Source organism: Zalophus californianus, chromosome 1 (assembly GCF_009762305.2).
Source record: "Zalophus californianus isolate mZalCal1 chromosome 1, mZalCal1.pri.v2, whole genome shotgun sequence".
NCBI lineage: Eukaryota > Metazoa > Chordata > Mammalia > Carnivora > Otariidae > Zalophus > Zalophus californianus.
The window spans coordinates 19,604,752-19,631,409 of NC_045595.1; the positions used below are offsets into that span (position 1 = coordinate 19,604,752).

General features: G+C 39.5%; 1 protein-coding gene across 6 annotated transcripts in view; it reads left to right on the forward strand.

Annotated features, from left to right (window-relative positions):
* Positions 1–524: 524 nt before the first annotated feature.
* DOCK3 (dedicator of cytokinesis 3) overlaps positions 525–26,658 on the forward strand; it is a 509,358-nt gene continuing 483,224 nt past the window's right edge. For 4 of the 6 annotated variants that reach the window (XM_027585588.2, XM_027585589.2, XM_027585592.2 and 1 more), the window contains exon 1: positions 831–883. In XM_027585588.2, the coding sequence (XP_027441389.1) occupies positions 847–883 (37 nt within the window). In that variant the 5' untranslated portion in view covers positions 831–846. Of the gene's footprint in view, positions 884–26,658 lie in introns of all 6 variants that reach the window. The other 2 variants (XM_027585590.2, XM_027585591.2) reach the window with 1 other exon arrangement.

A 26,658-nucleotide genomic window follows, 5' to 3' on the forward strand; every position in this document is an offset into this window, starting at 1 on the left:
TCGGCCTAGAAGGCATCCCAGAGATCAAGAGCGAGGGGCCTGAGTATGCTCCACCTTGTTCTTCCGCGGCGACTCCACCTTTCGGGTCTGGCGATAAGCAAGGTGGTTCCAGGGACCTTTCCGGCGAACGGCCGTGAGACCACGCTGTGGGTGACACTGGGATGGGTCCGAAGACAGTAGCCTTCCCTCTCTTTTCGGCCCTCCGCTCTCCGACAGGGGCCCCGCGGCAATCTCGGTGTGCCTGGCAGGAGGCACCGGACGCGCAAGCCTCTAGCGGCCTGGGGCTTCCCACCTGCCCAGCCCGCCTCTTCCAGCGCTTGCGGCCGCCAAGGGCGGGGGTCCGCGGAGGAGCCAGGCCTGGCCCCCGCGGGGCCGTCCAATCACCTCTCGCGGATTTCCCTCCGCTGGCGCGCGGCGGCGGCGCGTGGGCTCGCGCGCGGGCTCGGGCGGCGCGAGCCCGGGCAGCGCGAGCCCCCGCGCGCCGGGGAGTGGCGCATGCGCGGCCGTCCTGCGAGCCCGCTGAGGCGAGCCGAACCGCGGCGGCGCCGGGAGCCGAGCGGCGGAGCTGTGAGGGACTGAGCGGCGGCGCGGGAGCAGCGGCGACGGACAGGTGGAGAGCCCTTGGCTGCGCCGCCCGGGACTGCTGGGCCGCCCGCGGAGCTTCGCGGTCCGGACGTGGCGGCGGCAGCGGCATCCCGGACGGCCTGTGAGGGATGCGCCGCCCACTGCCCCGCGCCGCCTGACCGCCCCCGCTTCGGCTTGCGGTGCGCCACAGCCGGGCCCGCGGCCGTCCCCGCCGCGCTGTCGCCCGGCCGCCGGGCCCGCGGGGCCGCGCCCGGCCCGGCCATGTGGACCCCCACGGAGGAGGAGAAATACGGCGTAGGTAGGTGAGGCTCCGGCCTGGCCGCAGCGGGGGTCCCGGGGACGCGCCCGTGCTCTCGGCCCCGTGGCGGCCCCGCCTCGATTCGTTCCCGCGCGCCTCCGCCCCTGCCCGCAGGCTGCGCGGCCTCGGCGCGGGGCGAGCGCGGGGCGAGCTCGGGGCGAGCGCGGGGCGGGGGCGGCGCGGGCGGGGCGCGGGCGTGGGGGTGGGAGCGGGTCTTGGGGCGTGGGGAGGGCAGCAGGGGGCGCTGGTGGCGCGGCCTCGGCAGGTACGGCCCGCGGGAGGGGCGGGTAGGGTGGGCTGGGCCCCTGTGGCTGCGCGAGGTTTCTGGCGTGGGGCACGGGGCAGTTTTACCCAAGAAGCCAAATCATGAGAGTCTTGTTTTCTCCGCTCCCAAATCTCAATTTTAATGAGTTTCCGCACCTGAGTTGAGGAGCCCGATGACTATTTATTTTTGGTCTGGAACCTTTCAAATAAAAGGACAAAAAAACGTTGACATCATTTTTCTCCAGTTCAAAATTTTGCAGACATTTGACTGCAAATGTTTGATCTGTTTTAATCTGTTTTGCCTTCAGTATTAGAAATAATTACCTTACAATGGGAAGTGTTTTTGAACATGTCTCAGTGTTAAGTTTAGTATGTATTATGGTAACAGTTTTGTTAAAAAAAAACAAAACAAAACACCAACCAAACCTGTTTTCATGAGACCATCATTTCTCTTAGAATCCTCTTTTTATCCGTTATAAGTGTTAAGCTCCTGAAGCTAAATAATTCTTGTAACATTAAACTTCTGTAAAAAGAATATTCGATAATTTAAGGGATTGAATGTTAGTTTTCCTTTTATAATGTTAGTGTTTTGTGGCAATAACGTGATAAAAGAGTTCAGCTACATTGCATTATTGTAAGTCATCTCTCATCTTGTTGGGTTAAAAACAGATTTAAAATGTTGAGTGTATGGGTTCCTCTCCCTCCCAAGCTTGTAATGGAAAACTATAGATGGGGAAACTGTCTAAACATAGACTTTTATTTTCCTTTTTTAACTGCAGTTCAATCAAGATTTAGCTCACAATTTACTACGAAATAACTTTTTAAACTGGCAGTAGTAACAAACATTTAGGAATACCATCAGGCAAGTTATCATGTGAAAATTGAATTTATTTAAATTTAAGGACCTGCAGAGAGATCTTCTGTGCTGGTAGAAAATCCTGTTTTGAAAGGTAACTTTCTGGAGTTTTTTTATTTTATTTATTTTTTATTTATTATTATTTTTTTTATTAGCTGTGCTATAATGGCACGATTCCATACTAGGATGGAAGTGAAAAAAGGATCCCTAGTACTTGAGTCTCTGTTGAGAAGGAGTTAGGAAATGATGCAAAGAGCTGGGATTCACCTCTGGGGACATTTTACCCTTTTTCTTGGAGCGTTCTCTAAATACTAAATAGATTTCATGATATGAAGAGTTGATGGTTTATCTTCTCCATAACTTGCTTTCAGGGCTGCTGAAGTAGAATAACAGATAATTGATGTGAAAGTGGTCAACTGTTCAGTGGCACCTAAGTGATAATTCCTTCTGGGGAAGAGCCCTTGAGTAGGGAATTAGCTGAATTCTGAGTCCTGGCTTCTCTTTTCTGGTGTTGTGGGCAAGTTATTTAACATCATTTTCTTAATGTGTAAATTGGGGGTAATATTTACCTACAGGGTTGTGAAAATCAAAGGAGAGCCTACCAAGTGCTTAAAAAATGTTAATTTCTTCTTTTCCCTCCAGTACTTAAAGTAATAGTAACATTAGGTACTTCCTCTGATGTGTTAGTTCTTAGAAGGAGGCAATGCAAGGTAATCAAGATAGGCATATGTGAATCTCAAAGCACTAGGATTTGGTGTGTGATTTAATCAGGAAGATGGAATGAAGTTCTTGCATTCTTAGGACTGTGAGTTTAGCTTTAGAAAAATGGTTATTTCCCGGGAGGGGCACTGCATTGGGCACAGGGCAGGACCTGAGTGCTTGGTAAATGAGAGAGACAGTTATTCTGATATTAACAGCTGTGATTTAGTGTAATTTAGATGCCTTTTCTGCCAAACAAGGCATCTCTTTTCCTGTTTCTCTTACAGCTCTCTTCTGTCCCTTCCTCAGTTATGATCTGAAAGATTGTTCAGAACTCAGGGTACATCTCTTTCCATAAACATGTTAGGGCTACACCCCTAGGCCTTTTGTTTAATAAAATCCAGTTCAGCCTATAAGTAGCTTAAATGTTGTACTTACAATAAGAAAAACAGTGAATAAAAAATAGTATGCCAGCTGCATTATTTAATTGCTAGCTTGAAAATCTATTATCATTATTCCTATGAGAAAATATTTTGAGTTTCATCTTTGATTTTTATGACCAACTTGGAACACAGGTTTCTCTCTCTGCTTGCTAATCCATAATCCTTATAGCAGGGAGGGAAAACTTGTACCTACTTCCTACCAATTTGGAGAAACTGCTTGGATGTTAGTGAGGGAAGGAGTCCTCTGTTGCAGCTGTGCAAAGGAGTTTTTTTTTTCCTACCTCAGCTGTTCATCTGTATTTGACATTGGTAAGGTGTTTGAGATCCTGTAGAAATACCTTACTAGCTTTTAATTTTTTTAAATATAGGAATTCTGTACAGTGTTTTCAAATTATTTGATTTATCCACTTCGAACTAGGTGATATCTGAGCTTTTGTTTTCCTTTTTATTTATTTTGTTGTTAGTTTTTAAAGATTTTATTTGTTTATTTGAGAGAGAGAGAGAGCAAGCGAGAGAGCAAGAGAGCATGAGCCAGGTGAGGGGTAGAGGGAGAGGGAGAAACAGACTCCCTGCTGAGCAGGGAGCCCAGTGTGGGACTCGATCCCAGGACCCTGAGATCATGATCTGAGCTGAAGGCAGACGCTTAACTGAGCCACCCAGGCGCCCTATTTTTATTATTTTTTAATTAACATATAATGTGTTATTTTTTTCAGGGGTACAGGTCTGTGAGTCATCAGTCTTACACAATTCACAGCACTCACCATAGCATATACCCTCCCCAATGTCCATCACCCAGCCACCCCATCCCTTCCACCCCCCTCCACTCCAGCAACCCTCAGTTTTGTTTCCTGAGATTCAGAGTCTCTTATGGTTTGTCTCCCTCTCTGGTTTCGTCTTGTTTCATTTTTTCCTCCCTTCCCCTATGATCCTGTCTTGTTTCTCAAATTCCTCATATAAGTGAGATCATATGATACTTGTCTTTCTCTGATTGACTTATTTCGCTTTGAGCTTCCATTTTCATTGTAATCTGTGGTTGACTTTAGGTGAAGTGGAGGAAACTGTCCTTTTCTGAGGTTTAGTCATGGGCCAGTCAGTGTGCTGCTAGGGATTCTCACTTAGGTTGCACCATGTAGATTCCTAGAGCAGTTCTAATATAATCGTCATCATACTGATGAAGAAACTGGATCTTAGAAGTTGTTAGTGCTTTTTTGCCCTTCAACAATTGAATATTCCCCTTAATTTTCTTCCTCGCAATGGGCAATATTTTGTGATATAGTTGACTCTCTTGCTGTTCTTCTCTAGTATTAAAGGGACTTTTTTTTTTTTTTTGAGCTGAACTTGTTAGCTCAAGTTCTGATTCCTTATGTCTCTTTCCCTCTGAGGTTCTCTGCTCTCCTTCTGTTGCCATGAATGCTTGCAAAGCCCTGCATCTTTCCATTCTTTATTTTACCTTTCCAAGGTGCATTATGTGAGAACAATCCAACTATTTTTGTGAAACAGTCTTTTCCCATATTGATGGTGCCCAAACTACCAAATATGGAAACCAAAGACCAAGAAAATACTTTTCTCATCCTTTAACCGCAGAAGCAGTAGCAGCAGCAGCAGCAAACACCAATAACAAATAAAACAAGAATGTTTATAATTAATTTCTAAAATAGAATAGCAGCAAAAGTTTGAGTACATATATACTAGTTTGGCATTTTAGAAGTGGAAGCTTGCCTCAGGTCATCATCTTATTTATTCTGCTGTCATAAGGTAAAAATTTTTTAAATTTAAATTTTATTTATTATTATTTTTAAAGATTTTATTTATTTATTTGAGAGAGAGAGAATGAGAGATAGAGAGCACGAGAGGGAAGAGGGTCAGAGGGAGAAGCAGACTCCCTGCCAAGCAGGGAGCCCGATGTGGGACTCTATCCCGGGACTCCAGGATCATGACCTGAGCCGAAGGCAGTTGCTCAACCAACTGAGCCACCCAGGCGCCCTATTATTATTATTTTTTAAAGATTTATTTATTTGACAGAGACACAGGAGAAGAGGGAACACAAGCAGGGGGAGTGGGAGAGGGAGAAGCAGGTTTCCTGCGGAGCAGGGAGCCTGATGTGGGACTTGATCCCAGCACCCTGGGATCATGACCTGAGCTGAAGGCAGACGCTTAACCAACTGAGCCACCCAGGCGCCCCTAAAATTTTTTTTAAAATAACTCAGGGCATTTGTTGCTGATTTTCTAATATACACTTAGTAAACCATGACAATTTTTCCTTATTACTAACCAGAATACCTTATATTTTAGTTTTGTAATGTTTTGTTTATTTATTTGTTTAATTAAAAGGTTTATGTTATATTTATTTTTATCTAATTTAAAGAGTAATTCATATTTTCTGCCTTACTTTTACCAGAATTTCTTTTGCTTGATTTTCCCCAGGTAGGAAATAAAAAGCATTAAAAAAAAAAAAAAAGCCCTGAGTCCTTAAAAGAAATTTACCTTGTAGAGATTCTGTGGTGCAGAGGCAGCTGAAGGTGGGGAGGGAATAGGTTGATGAAACCCAGTTGGAAAGAACCAGTGATCACAAAATTTCAGTAAACCTGTTGGTGAATAGGCTACAACTCACTGAAATAGTGTGAAGGCAGTGGGCTTTTTAGTTACTTGTTCCACGAGGGAATCCCAGTCTTTGAAGCCTCCAAAAGGGCCCCATACCTCTCAGAGGTAAAGACATCCACTAGGGTAGAGAAGATGTCATATACCAAAGACTTTATTTTGTCCTGAAAAGTGAGGATGTGCTTGATGTTTAATGATTGGGTTTTAGTGTTTACAGGGAACGGCCAAATCATGATTCTACTTGAACCTTACACAATAATATTACCTCTCCCCTCATTTTAAAACTGATGAGAAAGAAACTTTAGTTGAGAGAAGTTAGGTGACTGATAGAAGGAACTTAAGCCAGTTAGTGCTGAGTTGAGATTTGAACCTAGGATTTTGGGATTCTAAGCCACAGCTTCTTTTATTATATCATGTTGCTTCTGAAAGGAATTTGTCAGTAGTGTATGTCTTTTAAGACATTCTCTACAGACTTTTTTTTTTTTTTTAAGATTTTATTTATTCATTTGAGACACAGAGATAGAGAGAGCATGGGCAGGGAGAGAAGCAGAGGGAGAGGGAGAAGCAGGCTCCCCACTGAGCCAGGAGCCTGATGTGGGGCTTGATCCCAGGCCCCTGGGATCATGACCTGGGCCAGAGGCAGACGCTTAACCATCTGAGCCACCCAGGCGCCCTCTCTACAGACTTTTCAATTTAAATTGGATAGTTATACTTAAGGAATTTTATTTCTCTATTAAACATTTATATAAGACTACATGGTATTTATTGTTCTGCTTCTAATTGTAATGAGGTACATTGGTAATGAGTACACATTCAGGGCATGATGAGTCAGAAGGCAGGGTTTTTTTTTTTTATGTTCAGTTAGCCAACATATAGTACATCATTAGGTTTTGATGTAGTGTTCAATGATTCATCAGTTGCGTATAACACCCAGTGCTCAGCACAACAGAAGGCAGGTTTTTAAACAGCCCTGTAGAGTCTTTTGGTTGTATTGCCTTTTCTTTAGACACTGTTAGTTGAGAGGAAAGAGTTGAATTTAACAAATATTTATTGAGTGCCTTCTCAAACCAAGAGGTCTTTGTTTTGATCTGTCATTCTGTAAAGCAAACAGGAAATAACCAACAGGAAATTACCAACATTTTTAATAGAAAAGTCATTATGCAACTACACAAGTAGTCTATTCAAATGTTACAGTTCATTTTACCATGCAGTGTTATAAGAGAATGTGCTTTAGAAACATTAAACTAAATTATAAACATGACACCTTTTTCTGTCTAACATTTTTAGACACATTTGAAAGCATAACAGTCTCAAAATAATAGTCATTGAGGTTGAAAGTACTTTATATCATATTTTTACATTGGTGCTAAATTTTAATTTTTTAGTAGTTTGTATTTTAAATCTTTTTTTTGAAATTGTTTTTTTATTCTTGATGATAAGAATGATCTGAAATTGGGCGCCTGGGTGGCTCAGTTTGTTAAGCAACTGCCTTTGGCCCAGGTCATGATCCTGGAGTCCCGGGATCGAGTCCCACGTTCGGCTCCCTGCTCAGCGGGTAGTCTGCTTCTCCCTCTGACCCTCTTCCCTCTCGTGCTGTCTGGCTCTCATTCTCTCTCTTTCAAATAAATAAATAAAATCTTTTTTTAAAAAAAAGAATGATCTGAAATTATTCCCAATGTGTAAGCATTACTGCATATGCCATATTAGGGTTTTAATTCCAATGTTATGCTTTTACTCTAATGAACAAACCTGTTTATGATTATGTTCTCGATTCTTGCATAACCCCTCTTGACAGATTTTGTATGGAAAAGCAAGATTTTTTTCACATAAAGCCTCTAGGAACTTAAAACATTTTTCATAAACACACTGCCAAATGATGTTAGCTGTGGTCCAGGTACTTGCAGTTGATTTGCTATATCACACATTAGGATACTCTAGTAGAGATAATTACCATGTTGGGAAATGTCTTTCAAAGCTTCCTGTTTTCCTACTTTTCTGCAATGGAATAAAATCCCAACCTCCTGCTTCCATCTGTTTCCCCTTCTCTCTTAAAAACTCCTTCATGAGCTCTTACTCATTGGTGAGTGAGAACCAAAATTGATGGAATAATTAGTGTATGATGAATGCAGAATTTTATATTATAGACTTAGTATCATACCTCAGACAGATGTGCATTTGGCCTTTATTCAGATATATCTAGTGACAGTGCCTTCAGTGCCTTGTTTAAACAGTTATGATTTGAACATTCTTCCTTATTTAATAGACTCCCTGTAATTTCTTATAAGTCCATGTTCTGTGCCTACATTTAAATAATTTGCATCATAGCCCTTCAGTAATTCATAGCACTTTAGAACTGTAAAGGATCTTAAAGATACATGGTTTAAGACTCTAAAACTAAGTTAAGTCTAGTTGGAATAGCTAACATTCATTAAGTGTTTACTATGTGCCCAGCACTTACATATTATGGCTCAAATTTGCTTTTTTCAGCCTCATTTGCAGACCTACTTGTACTTTACACTTTAGCCAAACTGAACTTCCCAAAGTCTTTCAGTCTCGAATTAATTATACCAGTGCTGCCATGTGCCAGAACTATTTGTCACCCATTAAACACTTCTTGTTATTTACTGCATCATGTCTTGTTCATGTTATTCCTTTTACATAGGGTCCTTTTTCTTCTCCATGTCTCAGATTTTTTCCTGCCTAGTGAGGCTCCTTTCATATATCTTTGTAAATCTTTTTCTAGACCCTTGACCCTCTCTTTCTTCAACCAGATTTTATTCTTTTAAATTCATGAAACTTTGTACCTTGCAGTGGTATATTTATTATGTCCTCTTCCACTAGACTAATGTCTTTCCAACTTTTGAATGTGCTCTACAATAAGAAATACATTTAAAATTGCTATCTCTTTTGCGTGTGTATCTACACATACACAGATATATGTACATGTATATGAAAAAGTTAAACAAAAGTTTGATGATATAGGACTGTGTACTTTGTACAGTGTACTCAGATATTTTCTATTCATTTCTACTTCATTAAGAAATATTGGTGTAAACTCACTCAGTGGATTTTGTGACCCATTGGATGAAAAAACACTGCTTTAGGCTATAAACTCTTAAAAGTAGGGATTATGCCATATTTATATTTATATTTTTGGCAGACATAACTCAGTGCCAGGCATGTAGAAGGTTTTATATATATTTGTAGCATTGAATTGGATGTTTTAAATTAATGTGGCACAAAGCCTGATCTTTGGCGACTTGGCTACCATTTCACACTAGTTATTCATATTGAAGTTATAGTAATTAAACTCTAGGTTTTATTTTACGTGAACTGAAGTCAAGCTAGAGCTTTTCAATCCTGAACTTCTATGATTGATAATAAACATAAATTTAAAATATTAGTTTCATTTAAAAAAGATTTTATATTTATTTCCACTACATTTCATCAGGGGGGAGCATATTTGATTTGCCCCTGTTGGTTCTAAGTTGGTAGGGGGCTTGATGTATTTGGCTCAGCAGTAGAACCTGTCAAATCTTTTTGAAACTTGAGTTTTTGATCCCACGTACTATCTTTTCTTTGAACCTTTATCTACACAATTGATAAACTTGTCTTCTTTTTCCAAGTGGCTGATAAAAGTGTTGAACAGAATCAGAAAAAATTTTATCATCTAGTGGGAAGTATCTAGTTTACATACAAATAGATTTTGCTATGTTGTGTTTTGAAGACAAATTATCTGGATGACTACTGAACATTTTATGAAATTGACAGCTGTTGCCACCTTTGTGAACCTGATGGCGTTTGGGGTTAGGGTGGTCTTTATAGCCAAGGAAGAAAGATGTTGCTAAGAGGTCTGTGTGGCTGAACGTTTAAGTGTGGGGGACAAGGAAATTTTAGCATTAGAAAGATGTTAAGTCCATTTTCATCTTTTGTATGAAATTTCACGTACATTTCACGTACAGGAGAAAGGGTGGTACTAAACTTTCCTTGAGTTTTGTTTTTGACATTGTCTTCACATTTCCTACTCTAGATAAGGCTGGACAACTCAACTCACCTTTTCCAGACAGGCTTAGAACTTCCCTACCTTTGTCACTTCACTTAGGTTCTTATAATATGATGAATGCAATGATTACCTTTCCTGCCGGGGGAATGCCAACTTACAAAGCTTGAATTTCATCTCTTTGATGCTTTCCCCAGCTCTGCTGGATATAAATAAGTGCTGCTGCTTGCTCCTGCAGCAGTTGGTACCAACCTCTGGTATGGCACTTATCCCTTTAGATGCTTAATTTTATCTCTTTGCCTCAGGGAATTGAGTTTCTCCAGGACAAGGAATTTTATCTTCATGTTTGTAACCCCGGGACCTAGCACATAGTGAGTGATCAATAAATGCTTAATTAGGAGTCCAGTCTAGTGAAGAGTTTTATTTTGCTTTGTTAATCCTGGTAGTATTTTATTTTATTTAATTAATTGATTAATTTATTTAAATAAAGATTTTTTATTTGACAGAGAGAGACACAGTGAGAGAGGGAACACAAGCAGGGGGAGCGGGAGGGGGAGAAGCAGGCCTCCCGCTGAGAGGGAACCCGATGTGGGGCTCGATCCCAGGACCCTGGGATCATGACCTGAGCCGAAGGCAGACACCCAACGACTGAGCCACCCAGGCACCCCTTTATTTATTTATTTTTAAAGATTTTATTTATTTGAGAGAGAGGGAATGAGAGAGAGAGCACATGAGAGTGGGGAGGGTCAGAGAGAGAAGCAGACTCCCTGCCGAGCAGGGAGCCCGATGCGGGACTCGGTCCAGGGACTCCAGGATCATAACCTGAGCCGAAGGCAGTTGCTTAACCAACTGAGCCACCCAGGTGCCCAATCCTGGTAGTATTTTAAACGTCAGGCTGTAAATCTAATAATATTTAGTTGTTAGAAATTTGTGCTTTCGTGAATACACATCTCCCCCCCCCTCCCCGCCCCCAGCCTATTTCTTGAGCCTGTTAGGAAGGTTTACCCTGAGTTCAAATAACTGACTTTGGGTGGCAGCTTTAGAATTCCAGTGTGAATCCATTTCACCTTGAGTTTCACAGTTATCACAACAATGATTCAGAAATCTTGTAGCAGGTAATTGGGATGTAGTTTGAAATTACCCCAACAATTCTTCTTTCGTTTGACACCTTTGGGGAAGCTATGTTTTGGATGAATGACTTTTCCAGAGAACTCAAGGTTAAACCTTTAAAAGCACCAAGAAAAGATTTTGTCTTTTTTTTTGTTGTTGTTGGAATTTTTTCTAAAGTATAATGTATTCTTTCCTGTATTGTGAATTCAGTATGTGGAATACATTCAAGCTTTCTCTTTTTCTGTGTAACATTTTCCTTTTGATTACATAAGATATATATTCATTAGAGAAATGTCAGTAAATATAGAAAAATATACAAAAAAGAACATAAGGGTGATATCTTACTTTTGTAACCCATATATGCCTCCTCTCAACCTATTAGTATATCTTTCTGTTTTTTTTTCTTTGTACACATTCAAATAGGCATTTAGGGGTGTCTGGGTGGCTCAGTCGATTAAGCATCTGACTCTTTTTTTTTTAATTTTATTATGTTAGTCACCATAAAATACGTCATTAGTTTTTGATGTAGTGATCCACGATCCATTGTTTTCGTATAACACCCAGTGCTCCATGCAATACATGCCCTCCTTAATACCCATCACCAGGCTAACCCTTCCCCCCACCCCCCTCCCCTCTAAAACCCTGTTTGTTTCTCAGAGTCCATAGTCTCTCATGGTTCATCTGTCCCTCCGATATCCCTCCCTTCATTTTTCCCTTCCTTCTCCTAATGTCCTCCATACTATTCCACAAATAAGTGAAACCATATGATAATTGACTTTCTCTGCTTGACTTATTTCACTTAGCATAATCTCCTCCAGGCCCATCCATGTTGATGTAAAAGTTGAGTATTCATCCTTTCTGATGGCCGAGTAATATTTCATTGTATATATGGATCACATCTTCTTTATCCATTCATCTGTTGAAGGGCATCTCGGCTCTTTCCACAGTTTGGCTATTGCAGAAATAGCTGCTATGAACATTGGGGTGCATATGGCCCTTCTTTTCATGAGGACAGCAGGGTACTGGCACAAAAACAGACATATAGACCAGTGGAACAAAATAGAGAACCCAGATATGGATCCTCAACTCTATGGTCAAATAATCTTTGACAAAGCAGGAAAAAACATGCAATGGAAAAAAGACAGTCTCTTCAATAAATGGTGCTGGGAAAATTGGACATCCACATGCAGAAGAATGAAACTCGACCATTCTCTAACACCATACCCAAAGATAAACTCAAAATGGATGAAAGACCTCAATGTGAGACAGGAATCCATCAAAATCCTAGAGGAGAACATAGGCAGTAACTTCTTTGACATCGCCCACAGCATCTGACTCTTGATACCAGCTCAGGTCTTGATCTCAGGGTTGTGAGTTTGCATCCTGCATTGGGCTCCGTGCTGGGCATGGAGTGTACTTAAAAAAAATAATATTAAGTAGGCATTTAAAATAAATTTAAGGCCATACTGTATGTATTATCTTGTAATCTTTTATTTTTAAAATCTGTTATGCTATGAACCTTTTTTAAAGTTTAATTTTGTTATGTTAGTCACCATACAGTACATCATTAATTTTTGATGTAGTGATCCATGATTCATTGTTTTCGTATAACACCCAGTGCTCCATGCAATACGTGCCCTCCTTAATACCCATCACTGGGCTGGATTGTTCATTGTTTTGATGACTGCTGTTCCATAATATGGACATACTATAGTTTACCTACTGCTTCTAAACAATTGGTTGTTTGAAATTAACTATTGCCAGGACAGTGAAGGTTATCATTTCTCTGCACCCTTGTCAGCTTAGGACATTATTTCCTTCACAGATTTGCATTTTTCAAAAATTCAAAATTGATATATGCTTGAGAGGAATAAATCTTTAAGCATTACAAAAATAAAGTGTTTCCTACTGCCAGTTCGATTTCTTGGGCATCAATTGTTTAACTGAACTTTCTGACTATTGGATATTATTAATAGAAACAGGTGATTATAATGTTAATACAGTGATACTTGTTTGCTTCCTTGTTGAAATCCCTAATTCTATTTAGTGATTCTCTTGTTTTCTCTTTTTCTCATCCAGCTGTGATGCTGTTAGAGAATTTGGGGTGGAATATGTGGGACTCTGACTCACTATTGATGACCTGAAAAATTCTTTTTTTTATTTCTGTTATTTCTATCTCTGTACATTTCTTTTCTTGGTACCTACTTTGAGTATCCTTTTCTTTCTCCTGTTTGTTAGCCACTCATTGCTGTTTTGCTTCTCTCTCCAGCCATACACTTGCAAGCTAGACCTGAATTGAATTTATTCAAGGGAAATTGAGTAATCAACCATGTGAAGAACTAAAGTGTGTCCTTTCCTCTCCTTTGGAGTGAGATTCAGTGCCTTTTTGATAGATTCAGTTCTTTTAAAAGAACTTTCTGACTCATGGTCAAGGCTGGGTTCTGTATGAAGGCCTGTCTTTGGAACAGAGGCAGTGCTCTGAGTGATAGAACCTGATGCAAATTTAGTCTGTGCAGAGGGCACTTTCCCTTGTGGATGGGTACATGTAGATAGGACATGATCTGGTACTGCTGCAACCTTTTTGTTATGAGGAGAGCTAGGAAGGTGGGGGTTTTGTTTTACTTTTCGGTATGGGAAAGGGAAAGAACCTTTGAGAAGAAAATCTTTTGATACCTTTTATGGTTTATGTAATTTATTTATTTTAGAGAGCGAGAGCACACAGAGGTGTGGGACAGAGGGAGAGACTACTCACTGAGCACAGAGCCTGACCCAGGGCTTGATCTCATGATCCTGAGCTCACGATTCTCAGCTGAAACCAAGATTTGGACACTTAACTGACTGAGCCACCTAGGCACCCCTGATACATTTAAACATATTGAAATATTTAAGTTCTAATGAGACTGTGGTATATGACTATTAAGTAATGATACTGTGTTTGTCCCACAAAGCACTCATTGTTTTTATTGATTTGCTTTCTCAGATGCTGTAGCAGGTTTCTGTGTTAGTAGTGATCTGTTTTAATTGGTCACTTCTTTACTTCAGTATTTAAGAACCATTTTTATTGTGGAAAAATACATAATTTACTCATTTTAATTGTACAACTCAGTGACAGTACATTTAAAAATGTACATTTAAATTGTTGTATAATCATCACTACTATTTACTTCCAGAAATTTTTGATCATTCCAAACAAACTCTATACCTCTCCCTGCAGCTCCTGGAAACCTCTATTGTACTTTTTGTTTCCATAAATATGACTATTCTAGAAACTTAGGTAAATGTAATCATACAGTATTTGGCCTTTTGTTTCTGGCTTATGTTACTTACAGCATAATGTTTTCAAGGTTCATCCATGATGTAGCATGTATCAGACTTTCATTTCTTTTTATGACTGAATAATATTCCATTGTATGTATATATGACATTTGCTTATCTGTTCCTCTTACGGTGTACACTGGGTTGTTTCCACCTTTTGACTCTTGTTAGTAAAGCTGCTATATGCACACTGGTGTGCAAGTATCAGTTTTAGTCCTTATTTTCACTTCTCTTGGGTATATACCTAGGATTGGAATTGCTGGATCGAATAGTAATTCTATATTTAGCTTTTTGAGAAATTGCCAAATCATTTTCCCTACTGGCTGTACCATTCATTTTACATTACTAGCGGCAGTGTGTGAGGGTTCCACATCTTCACGAACATTTCTTATTTTCCTTTTTTGATAATAGCCATCTTAAGTGGATATGAAGTGGTATCTCATTGTGGTTTTGATTTGCATTTCCTTAATGATTAGTGATGTCAAACATCTTTTCACGTGCTCATTGACCATCTGTAGATCTTCTTTGGAGAAATATTCCATTGTATGTATATATTACATTTTGCTTATTCATTGTTTTTGGACACTTGGGTTGTTTCTATCTTTTGGCTATTACGAATAATGCTGCAGTGAACATTTGGCATATGAATATCTGACTCCCTGTTTCCACATCCTTTGGATATATAGCTAGAAGTAGAATTATTTATCATATGGTAATTCTGTTTAGTTTTTTAAGGAACCACTATAGTTTTTTTTAAGATTTTATTTGACAGAGAAAAAGAGAGAGAGAGGGAGCACAAGCAGGGGGAATGGCGGAGGGAGAAGCAGGCTCCCCACTGAGCAGGGAGCCCGATGAGGGACTCAATCCCAGGACCCTGAGATCATGACCTGAGCCAAAGACAGATGCTTAACTGACTGAGCCACCCAGTTGCCCCTATACTTTTTTTTTTTTTTTTAAAGTTTTATTCCAGAGAGAGAGAGAGTGAGTGCTGGGGGTGGGGGCCAGGAGGGGCAGAGGAAGAGAGAGAGAGAGAACCTCAAGCAGACATCTCTGTGAGCACGGAGCCCAATGCAGGGTTCGATCCCCGGACCCTGATACCATGACCTGAGCCGAAATGAAGAGTTGGACGCCCAACTGACTGAGTCACCCAGGCTCCCCCACTATACTGTTTTTCATAGTGCCTTCATTATTTTACATTCCCACCAGCAATGTGCAAGGATTCCAGTTTCTCTAACTCCTTGCCAGTATGTTACTTTCTGTTTTTTAAAAACATGTCTTTATAATAGCTATCCAGATGGGTGTGGAGTGAGATATCATTGTGGTTTTGATTTGCATTTCCCTAATAATTATGTTGAACATCTTTTTATGTGATTATTGGCTTTTTATGTGATTATTGTATTATTACGTACACTCTAGCATTCTGGTGTTTTTATTTTTATGTAATAATTTCTTAAAACCGTTCAAGACAGAGAACTATTTAATTTTTTTGAAGAAAGTTGGAAAGGTCACTCCTCCCCAGGACTGTGGCTGGGAAGAGTCGGGCCCAGCAGCTCAGCATCCAGAAGCAGCACCCCCCCCGCCCCCGGGGCTGGCTAAGCATGTGGCAGCATGTACAAACAGGCAGCTCGGAGTCACCTGCAGTCTCTCCCCCAGGGATGGAGCCCAAACCCCCCTCCCTCTCCTTCACTCACCTCCCTGCTGCTGTTGCGACGAGGCTGTTCCGTACTCTCTATGGTGGTGTATATTGGGGTGGGGGGAACAGAGTGTGGAGGATGCTGATGGCCTTCATTTCTCAGCCAGCCTGACCTTTGAGAAAAAAAAAAGTGCCCTTGTATGTTTTCTTTGGACAAATGTCTATTCAAGTACTTCGTCCATTTTTTTTCTTTTTCAAGTTTTTATTTAAATTCCAGTTAGGTAACATACAGTATAATATTAGTACCAGGCATAGAATTTAATGATTTGTCACTTACATACAACACCCAGTGCTCATCACAACAAGTGCTCTTCTTAATACCCATTACCTATTTAACCCATTCCTCTGTCCACCCTCCCTCCAGTAACCCTCAGTTTGGTCTGTATAGTTAAGAGTCTGTTTCCTGGTTTGCTCTCTTCCACCCCCCCACCCCGCCATGTTCATCTGTTTTGTTTCTTAAATCCCACATATGAGTGAAATCATATGGTATTTGTCTTTCTTTGACTGACTTATTTCACTTAACCATGGGACTCTCTAGCTCTGTCCATGTCATTGCAAATGGGAAGATTTCATTCTTTTTTATTACTTTGCCCATTTTAAAATAGATCTCTTGTTGTTGTTGTAGTTCTTTATATTTTCTGGGTGTTAATCCTTTATCAGATACATGGTTTGCAAATGTTTTCTCCCATTTCATGGTTTACCTTTTCACTCTTTTATAGTGTCCTTTGATACACAAATTTTCTAATTTTGACAGAGTTAATTTATCTGTTTTCTTTTGCTGTCTGTGCTTTTGGTGTCATATCAAAAAAAAAAAACAAAAAACAAAAACATGGCCAAATCCATCATGAGTCTTTCCCCATGTTTTCTTCTAAGAGTTATATAATAGTTTTAGCTTTTACATGTAGATCTTTGATCCATTTTGAGTTAATTTTTATATAGGTTGTAATGTAGGGGTCCAACTTCATTTTTTGGTATGTGGATATCCAGTTTTCCCAGCACTGTTTGTCGAAGAGTCCTTTCCCATCAAAAGATCTTAGCATCTTTGTTTGAAAATCATTTGACTGTATATGTGTTTATTTCTGGGCTCTCTAGTCCATTGGTGTATATGTGTCTTTATGCCACTACCACACTGTCTTGATTATTGTAGCTTTGTTTTTTTTTCTCTCTTTTTTAAAAATTTTATTATGTTTGTAGTAGGTTTTGAAATCAGGAAGTGAGTTCTCCAACTTTGTTTTTTCTCAAGATTGTTTTGGCTATTTGGAATTCCTTGAGATTCTGTGTGAACTTCTAGGATGAATTTTTCTATTTCTGCAAAAAATATTATTGGGATTTTGATAGGGATTGCTTTGAATTTGTAGATTGCTTTGGGTAGTATTGTCATCTTAACAATATTAAGTCTTCCAGTCAATATCTGTGGATGTCTTTATGTTTATTTTGACTCTCTTTAACTTCAACAGTGTCTTGTAATTTTCAGTGTACAACCCTTTCACCTTTTTGATTAAATTTATACTTATTTTATTTTCAGTGATGCTTTTGTAAATGGAATTTTTTCTTAATTTTGTTTTTGTATTGTTCATTGTTAGTGTGTAATAATGCAACTGATTTTTGCATGTTAATTTTATATACTGCAACTTCTTAGTTCATCTGTTAACTCTGATTTTGGTGGCGGGGGTGGGGGGCGGGCGGCGTCTAGATTCTATAAGGTTGTCTACATATAAGAGCTTATCATTTGCAAAGAGAGACAATTTTACTTCTTCTTTTCCAATTTGGATGCTTTTTGTTTGTTTGTTTTTTTGCCTAATTGCTCTGGCTGGAACTTCTAGCCCTGTGTGGAATAGGTGAAAGCAGGAATTTTTGTCCTGTTCCTTATCTGAGGGGAAGAGCTTTCAGTATTTCATCACTGAGTATGATGCTAGCTGTGCATTTTTCTTATTTGTTATTTTTTTTCTTTAGCTGAAAATTAATTTCCATTTCACTTAGTTCGTGCTACTACTTGTTAGGGGCCCTGCCTTGCATGTTGTTTTAATCTGTGAAAGTATGTATCACCTGCATCTGGGCATTTGATTGATCGATTCCTTCCTCTCAGAATTCATGTCTCATTTTGCTGGTAGTTCTGTGCCCTTCCTCAATCCTGATTCTTTCTTACCATATTAGTTAATACGGTAAAGATACTAAAAACTTACTTATATAATTTTAAAGAATAATATATTTTTAAATAATTTATTTTATTTTTTAAACAATAATTTGAAATTACACAAGTTAACATGCAGTTATTGTTGGAAAAATAAAAATAGAAGGATGGGTAAAACACATTTATTTAGCCCAGATCTTACAACCTAGAGATAGTGATATTATGGTTACCTTCAGGCCCTTTTAATCAAATGAAAATGATTTGAAAGTTGAATTTGAAGATAAGTTATTTAAAGTCAGTCTGATCTTCTTGAATCAACACATGAGTGGTTCTTGGGGGCCTGGGTGGTGCAGTTGGTTAAGTGTCAGACTCTTGGTTTCGGCTCAGGTGGTGATTTTGGGGTCGTGGGATTGTACAAAGTAAATAGTGGAATAATAATTTCAAACACTTATGTAGTATTTCCTTTGTAGTAGGTACTATTGTAAGTACTTTACATGCATTAACTCTTTAATCTTCACTGTAATTCCATGAAGTACATATTATTATTATCCCTGTTTTTAAAGATGAGGAAACTGGGACACAGGAAGGTTAAGCACCTTGCCTAAAGTTATACAACCAATAAGTGATAGAGCTAAGATTCAGACCCAGGCATTGGACTTATTTCGCTTAGCATAATACCCTCTAGTTCCATCCACATCGTTGCAAATGGCAAGATTTCGTTTTTTTTTTTTTTTTTTTTTTTTTGATGGCTGCATAATATTCCATTGTAGGTACATACCAGATCTTCTTTACCCATTCATCTGTTGATGGACATGTAGGTTCTTTTCATAGTTTGGCTGTTGTGGACATTGCTGCTATAAACATCGGGGTGCATGTACCCCTTTGGATCACTACATTTGTATCTTTGGGGTAAATACCCAGTAGTGTAATTGCTGGGTTGTAAGGTAGCTCTATTTTCAACTTTTTGGGGAACCTCCTTACTTTTTTACAGAGTGGCTACACCAGCTTGCATTCCCACCAACAGTGTAGGAGGGTTCCCCTTTCTCCGCATCCTCGCCAACATCTGTCGTTTCCTGACTTGTTAATTTTAACCATTTTGACTGGTGTGAGGTGGTATCTCAGTGAGGTTTTGATTTGTATTTCCCTGATGCCGAGTGATCTTGAGCACTTTTTCATGTGTCTTTTGGCCATTTGGATGTCGTCTTTGCAGAAATGTCTATTCCTGTCTTCTGCCCATTTCTTGATTGGATCATTTGTTTTTTGGGTGTTGAGTTTGATAAGTTCTTTATAGATTTTAGATACTAGTCCTTTATCTCATATGTCATTTGCCAATGTCTTCTCCCATTCTGTCAGTTGTCTTTTGGTTTTGTGGACTGTTTCCTTTGCTGTGCAAAAGCTTTTTATCTTGATGAAGTCCCAATAGTTCATTTTTGCCCTTGCTTCCCTTGCCTTTGGCGATGTGTCTAGGAGGAAGTTGCTGCGGCTGAGGTCAAAGAGGTTGCTGCCTATGTTCTCCTCTAGGATTTTGATGGGTTCCTGTCTCACATTTAGGTCTTTCATCCGTTTTGAGTCTATTTTTGTGTGTGGTGTAAGGAAATGGTCCAATTTCATTCTTCTGCATGTGGCTGTCCAATTTTCTCAACACCATGTGTTGAAGAGACTGTCTTTTCTCCATTGGACATTCTTTCCTGCTTTGTTGAAGATTAGTTGACCATAGAGTTTAGTGTCCATTTCTGGGCTCTCTATTCCGTTCCATTGATTGATGTGTCTGTTTTTGTGCCAGTACCATACTCTCTTTATGCTTACAGCTTTGTAAAAGAGCTTGAAGTCTGGAATTGTGATGCCACCATTTTTGTTTTTCTTTTTCAACATTCCTGTGGCTATTCGGGGTCTTTTCTGGTTCCATACAAATTTTAGAATTATTTGTTCCATTAATTTGAAAAAATGTTGATGGTATTTTTATAGTGGTTGCATTAAATGTGTAGATTGCTGTAGGTAGCATAGACATTTTCACAATATTTGTTCTTCCAATCCATGTACATGGAACATTTTTACATTTCTTTGTGTTTTAATATCTTTCATGAGTATTCTGTAGTTTTCTGAGTACAAATTCTTTGCCTCTTTGGTTAGATTTACTCCTAGGTATCTTATGGTTTTGGGTGTCGTTGTAAATGTGATCGACTCCTTAATTTCTCTTTCTTCTGGCTCAGTGGTGGTGTATAGGAATGCCACTGATTTCTGTGCATTGATTTTATATCCTGCCACTTTACTGAATTCCTGTATGTTTTCTGGCAGTTTTGGGGTGGAGTCTTTTGGGTTTTCCATATAAAGTGTCATATCGTCTGCAAAGAGTGAGAGTTTGACTTCTTCTTCACCAATGTGGATGCCTTTTATTTCTTTTTGTTGTCTGCTGAGGCTAGGACTTCTAATACTATGTTGAATAGCAGTGGTGATAGTGGACATCCCTCTGCTGTGTTCCTGACCTGAGGGGAAAAGCTCTCAGTTTTTCCTGAGAATGATAATCTCAGTGGGTTATCTCACTGAGAATGATAATCACTGTGGGTTTTTCATAGATGGCTTTTATGATATTGAGGTATATACCCTCTATGCCTATATTCTGAAGAGTTTTGATCAAGAAAGGATGCTGTACTTTGTCAAATGCTTTTTTCCTGCATCTATTGAGAGGATCATATGATTCTTGTTCTTTCTTTTGTTAATGTATTGTATCACGTTGATTGATTTGCGGATGTTGAACCAACCTTGCAGCCCAGGGATACATCCCAGTTGGTCGTGGTGAATAATTCTTTTAATGTACTGTTGGATCCTATTGGCTAGTATTTTAGTGAGAATTTTTGCATCCATGTTCATCAAGGATATTGGTCTGTCATTCTCCTTTTTAATGGGGTCTTTGGTTTAGGGATCAAGGTAATGGTGGCCTCATAAAACGAGTTTGGAAGTTTTCCTTCCATTTCTATTTTTTGGAACAGTTTCAGAAGAATAGGTATTAATTCTTCTTGAAATGTTTGGTAGAATTCCCCTGGGAAGCCATCTGGCCCTGGGCTTTTGTTTCTTGGGAGATTTTTGATGACTGCTTCAATTTCCTTTTTCTTGTTCTTTCTTTTATTAATGTATTATTAATGCTTTAATTTTCTTGCTGGTTATGGGTTTGTTCAGGTTTTCTATTTCTTCCTGGTTCAGTTTTGATAGTTTACACTTCTCTAGGAATGTATACATTTCTTCCAGATTGTCTAATTTGCTGGCATATAGTTGCTCATAATACGTTCTTATAATTGTTTGTATTTCCTTGGTGTTAGTTATGATCTGTCTTTCATTCATGATTTTATTTATTTGGGGTCATTTCTCTTTTCTTTTTGATAAGTCTGGCCCGGGGTTTATCAATCTTATTAATTCTTTCAAAGAATGAGCTCCTAGTTTCGTTGATCTGTCCAGTAGTTGTTTTGGTTTCTATTTCATTGATTTTTGCTCTGATCTTTATTATTTCTCTTCTCCTGCTGGGTTTAGGCTTTATTTGCTGTTCTTTCTCCAGCTCCTTTAGGTGTAGGGTTAGGTTGTGTATTTGAGACCTATCTTGTCTTGAGAAAGTCTTGTATTGCTAATCACTTTTCTCTTAGGACTGCCTTTGCTGCATCCCAAAGATTTTGAACAGTTGTGTTTTTTTATTTTCATTTGTTTCCATGAATTTTTTTAATTCTTCTTTAATTTCCTGGTCGACCCATTCATTCTGTAGTAGGATGTCCTTTAGTCTCCATGTATTTGAGTTCTTTCTGACTTTCCTCTAGTGATTGAGTTCTAGGTTCAAAGCATTGTGGTCTGAAAATATGCAGAGAATGATCCGTATCTTTTGGTCTCAGTTGAGACCTGATTTGTGACCTAGGATGTGATCTATACTGGAGAATGTTCCATGGACACTAGAGAAGAATGTGTATTCTGTTGCTTTGGGATGGAATGTTCTGAATATATCTGTGAAGTCCATTTGGTCCAGTGTGTCATTTAAAGCCTTTATTTCCTTGTTGATCTTCTGCATAGATGATCTGTCCATTGCACTGAGGGCGGTGTTCAAGTCCCCCACTATTATTGTATTGTTGTCGATGTGTTTCTTTGCTTTTGTTAAGTGGGCTTATATAATTGGCTGCTCCCATGTTTGGGGCATAGATATTTACAAATGTTAGATCTTCTTGTTGGATAGACCCTTTAAATAGGATATAGTGTCTTTCCTTATGTCTTATTATAGTCTTTGGTTTAAAATCTAATTGGTCTGATATAGGGATTGCCACCCCACTTTCTTTTGATGTCCATTAGCATGGTAAATGGTTTTTCCATCCCCTCACTTTCAATCTGGAGGTGTCTTTGGGTCTAAAATGAAACAGCATATCGATGGGTCTTGTTTTTTTTATCCAGTCTGATATCCTGTGTCTTTTGATTGTGGCATTTGGCCCATTTACATTCAGGGTAACTATTGAAAGATATGAATTTAGAGTCATTGTATTGTTGTAAGGTGACTGTTAGTGTCTATTGTCTCTCTTCCTTTCTGATCTGTTACTTTTAGGCTCTCTCTTTGTTAGAGGACCCCTTTCAATATTTCCTGTAGGGCTGGGTTGGTGTTCGCAAATTTTTAGTTTTTGTTTGTCCTGGAAGCTTTTTATCTCTCCTATTTTCAATGACAGCTTAGCTGGATATAGTATTCTTGACTGCATATTTTTTTCCTCTAGTGCTCCGAATATATCATGCCAGTCCTTTGAGGCCTGCTGGGTCTCTGTGGATAGGTCTGCTGCCAGTCTAATGTTTCTACCATTGTAGGTTACAGACCTCTTGTCCCGAGCTGCCTTCACGATTTTCTCTTTATCTGAGACCTGTAAGTTTTACTATTAGATGTTGGGGTGTTGATCTATTTTTTTTATTTTGAGGGGGGTTCTCTGTGCCTTCTGGATTTTGATGCCTGTTTCCTTCCCCAAATTAGGGAAGTTCTCTGCTATAATTTGCTCCAGTATACCTTCTCCCCCCCCTTCTTCTTCTGGGATCCCAATTATTCTAATATTGTTTCATCTTACGGTATCTCTTATCTCTCAGATTCTGTCCCCGTTATCCAGTAGCTGTTTATCTCTCTTTTTCTCAGCTTCTTTATTCTCCATCGTTTGGTCTTCTGTATCACTAATTCTCTCTTCTGCCTCACTTATCGTAGCAGTTAGAGCCTCCATTTTTTATTGCACCTCATCAATAGCCTTTTTGATTTCAATTGGTTAGATTTCAGTTCTTTTATTTCTCCAGAAAGGGATTTTCTAGTATATTCCATGCTTTTTTCAAACCCGGCTAGTATGTTTATAATCATCAGTTTGAACTCTAGTTCTGACATCTTACTAACGTCTGTATTGATTAGGTCCCTGGCAGCCGGTACTGTCTTTTGTTCTTTTTTTTTTCAGGTGAGTTTTTCTATTTTGTCATTTTGTTCTGAGGACAACAGATGAACGAGAGAACAAAATGCTAATAGGGTAACAAGGACCCCCCCCAAAAATACACAATTCCAGAAGGTGGTTGCTTTTCTGTTCATAGAGTTGCTGCTATTCTTTTCTTCAATCTCCTGTTGAGTTTGTAGGTGTTCAGAATGGTTTGATACTTATCTAGCCGAATTCCAGGGACCAGATGAAATTTAGGTCTCCTAGTTCTCCGCCATCTTGCTCCTCCTCCTTTTTCTTTTTTTAAATATCATTATGTACTCATTGTTATTTATTTATTCCATATGACATAATCAGTCATTCTGATTGTAATTCTCAAATTGTTCTAATGCTTTTAAAGTTCTCCTGTGAGGATTTCTTCTAACTGTATAGACACCTGCTTTCATCTTTGTTTTGATTATTGACTGTATTTGGTCTTAGGTTCTAAAGTCTGTGCAGCATTACCTTAATCCCCAAACCAGGCAAAGACCCCATCAAAAAGAAGAATTTCAGACCGATATCCCTGATGAATATGGATTCCAAAATCCTCAACAAAATCCTAGCTAATAGGATCCAACAATACACTAAAAGGATCATCCACCATGACCAAGTGGGATTTATCCCCGGGATGCAAGCGTGGTTCAACATTTGCAAATCAATCAATGTGATAGAACACATTAATAAGAGGAGAGAGAAGAACCATATGGTCCTCTCAATTGATGCAGAAAAAGCATGTGACAAAATACAGCATCCTTTCCTGATTAAAACTCTTCAGAGTATAGGGATAGAGGGAATATTCCTCAAGTTCATAAAATCCATCTACAAAAAACCCACGGCGAATATCATCCTCCGTGGGGAAAGCTGAGAGCCTTTCCCTTAAGATCAGGAACACTCTCGCCACTGTTGTTCAACATAGTACTAGAAGTTCTAGCAACAGCAGTCAGACAACAAAAAGAAATAAAAGGTATTCAAATTGGCAAAGAAGAAGTCAAACTCTCTTTTCGCAGATGACATGATGCTTTATGTGGAAAACCCAAAAGACTCCACCCCCAAATTACTAGAACTCATACAGCAATTCAGTAATGTGGCAGAATACAAATTAATGCACAGAAATCAGTTGCTTTCTTATACACTAACAACGTAACTGTAGAACGAGAAATTAGAGATACGATTCCATTTACAATAGCACCAAAAACCATAAGATACCTCAGAATAAACCTAACCGAAGAGGTAAAGGATCTATACACTAGCAACTAGAGTGGGTGGGGGAGATGGGTTAGCCCAGTGATGGGTATTAAGGCGGGCACGTATTGCATAGAGCACTGGGTGTTAGACACAAACAATGAATCATGGATCACTACATCAAAAATAATGATGTACTGTATGGTGACTAACATAATAAAAAAATTAAAAAAGTCTTATGTATGTCCCAGCTTGTTTCTCAGAGTCCACAGTCCCTCATGGTTCGTCTCCCTCTCCGATTCCCCCCCCTTCATTTTTCCCTTCCTTCTAATGTCCTCCATGCTATTCCTTATGTTCCACAAATAAGTGAAACAATATGCTAATTGACTTCTCTGGTTGACTTATTTCCCTTAGCATAATCTCCTCCAGTCCCATCCATGTTGATGTAAAAGTTGGGTATTCATCCTTTCTGATGGCTGAGTGATATTCCATTGTATATATGGACCACATCTTTATCCATTTATCTGTTGAAGGGCATATCTGATCTTTCCACAGTTTGGCTATTGTGGACATTGCTGCTATGAACATTGGGCTGCATATGGCCCTTCTTTTCACTACATCTGTGTCCTTGGGGTAAATACCCAGGAGTGCAATTGCTGGGTCATAGGGTAGCTCTATTTTTTAATTTTTTCAGGCACCTCCACACTGTTTTCCAAAGTGGCTGTACCAAGTTGCATTCCCAACCACAGTGTAAGAGGGTTCCCCTTTCTCCACAACCTCTCCAACATTTGTTGTTTCTTTCCCTGTCCATTTTTGCCATTCTAACTGGTGTAAGGTGGTATCTTAATGTGGTTTTGATTTGAATTTCCTTGATGGGTAATGATGATGAACATTTTTTCATGTGTCTGTTAGCCATTTGTATGTCTTCTTCAGAGAAGTGTCTTTTCATATCTTCTGCGCATTTTTTGACTTGATTGTTTTTTGGGTGTTGAGTTTGAGAAGTTCTTTTTTTTTTTTTTTTTTTAAAGATTTTATTTATTTATTTGACAGAGAGGACACAGTGAGAGAGGGAACACAAGCAGAGGGAGTGGGAGAGGGAGAAGCAGGCTTCCCGCCAAGCAGGGAGTCCAATCGGGGCTCAATCCCAGGACTCTGGGATCATGACCTGAGCCGAAGGCAGACGCTCAATGACTGAGCCACCCAGGCGCCCCGAGAAGTTCTTTATAGATCTTGCATACCAGCCCTTTATCCGTAGTGTCATTTGCAAATATCTTCTCCCATTCTGTTGGTTGTCTCTCTGTTTTGTTGACTGTTTCCTTTGCTGTGCAGAAGCTTTTTTTTTTTATTTTTAAAGATTTTATTTATTTGAGAGAGAGAACGAGATAGCATGAGAGGGGGAAGGGTCAGAGGGAGAAGCAGACTCCCTGCTGAGCAGGGAGCCCAATGTGGGACTTGATCCCGGGACTCCAGGATCATGACCTGAGCCGAAGGCAGTCGCTTAACCAACTGAGCCACCCAGGTACCCCTGTGCAAAAGCTTTTTATCTTGATAACGTCCCAAAAGTTCATTTTTGCTTTTGTTTCACTAGCTTTTGGAGATGTATCTTTTTTTTTTATGTTATGTTAATCACCATACATTATATCATTAGTTTTTGATGTAGTGTTCCATGATTCATTGTTTGCATATAACACACAGTGCTCCATGCAGAATGTGCCCTCTTTAATACCCATCACCAGGCTAACCCATCCTCCCACCCCCTCCCCTCTAGAACCCTCAGTTTGTTTTTCAGAGTCCATAGTCTCTCATGGTTCGTCTTCGGAGATGTATCTTGAAAGAAGTTGCTGTGGCTGATGTCCAAGAGGTTATGGCCTGTGTTCTCCTCTAGGATTTTGATGGATTCCTGTCTCACATTGAGGTCTTTCATCCATTTTGAGTTTATCTTTGGGTATGGTGTTAGAGAATGGTCGAGTTTCATTCTTCTGCGTGTGGATGTCCGATTTTCCCAGCACCATTTATTGAAGAGACTGTCTTTTT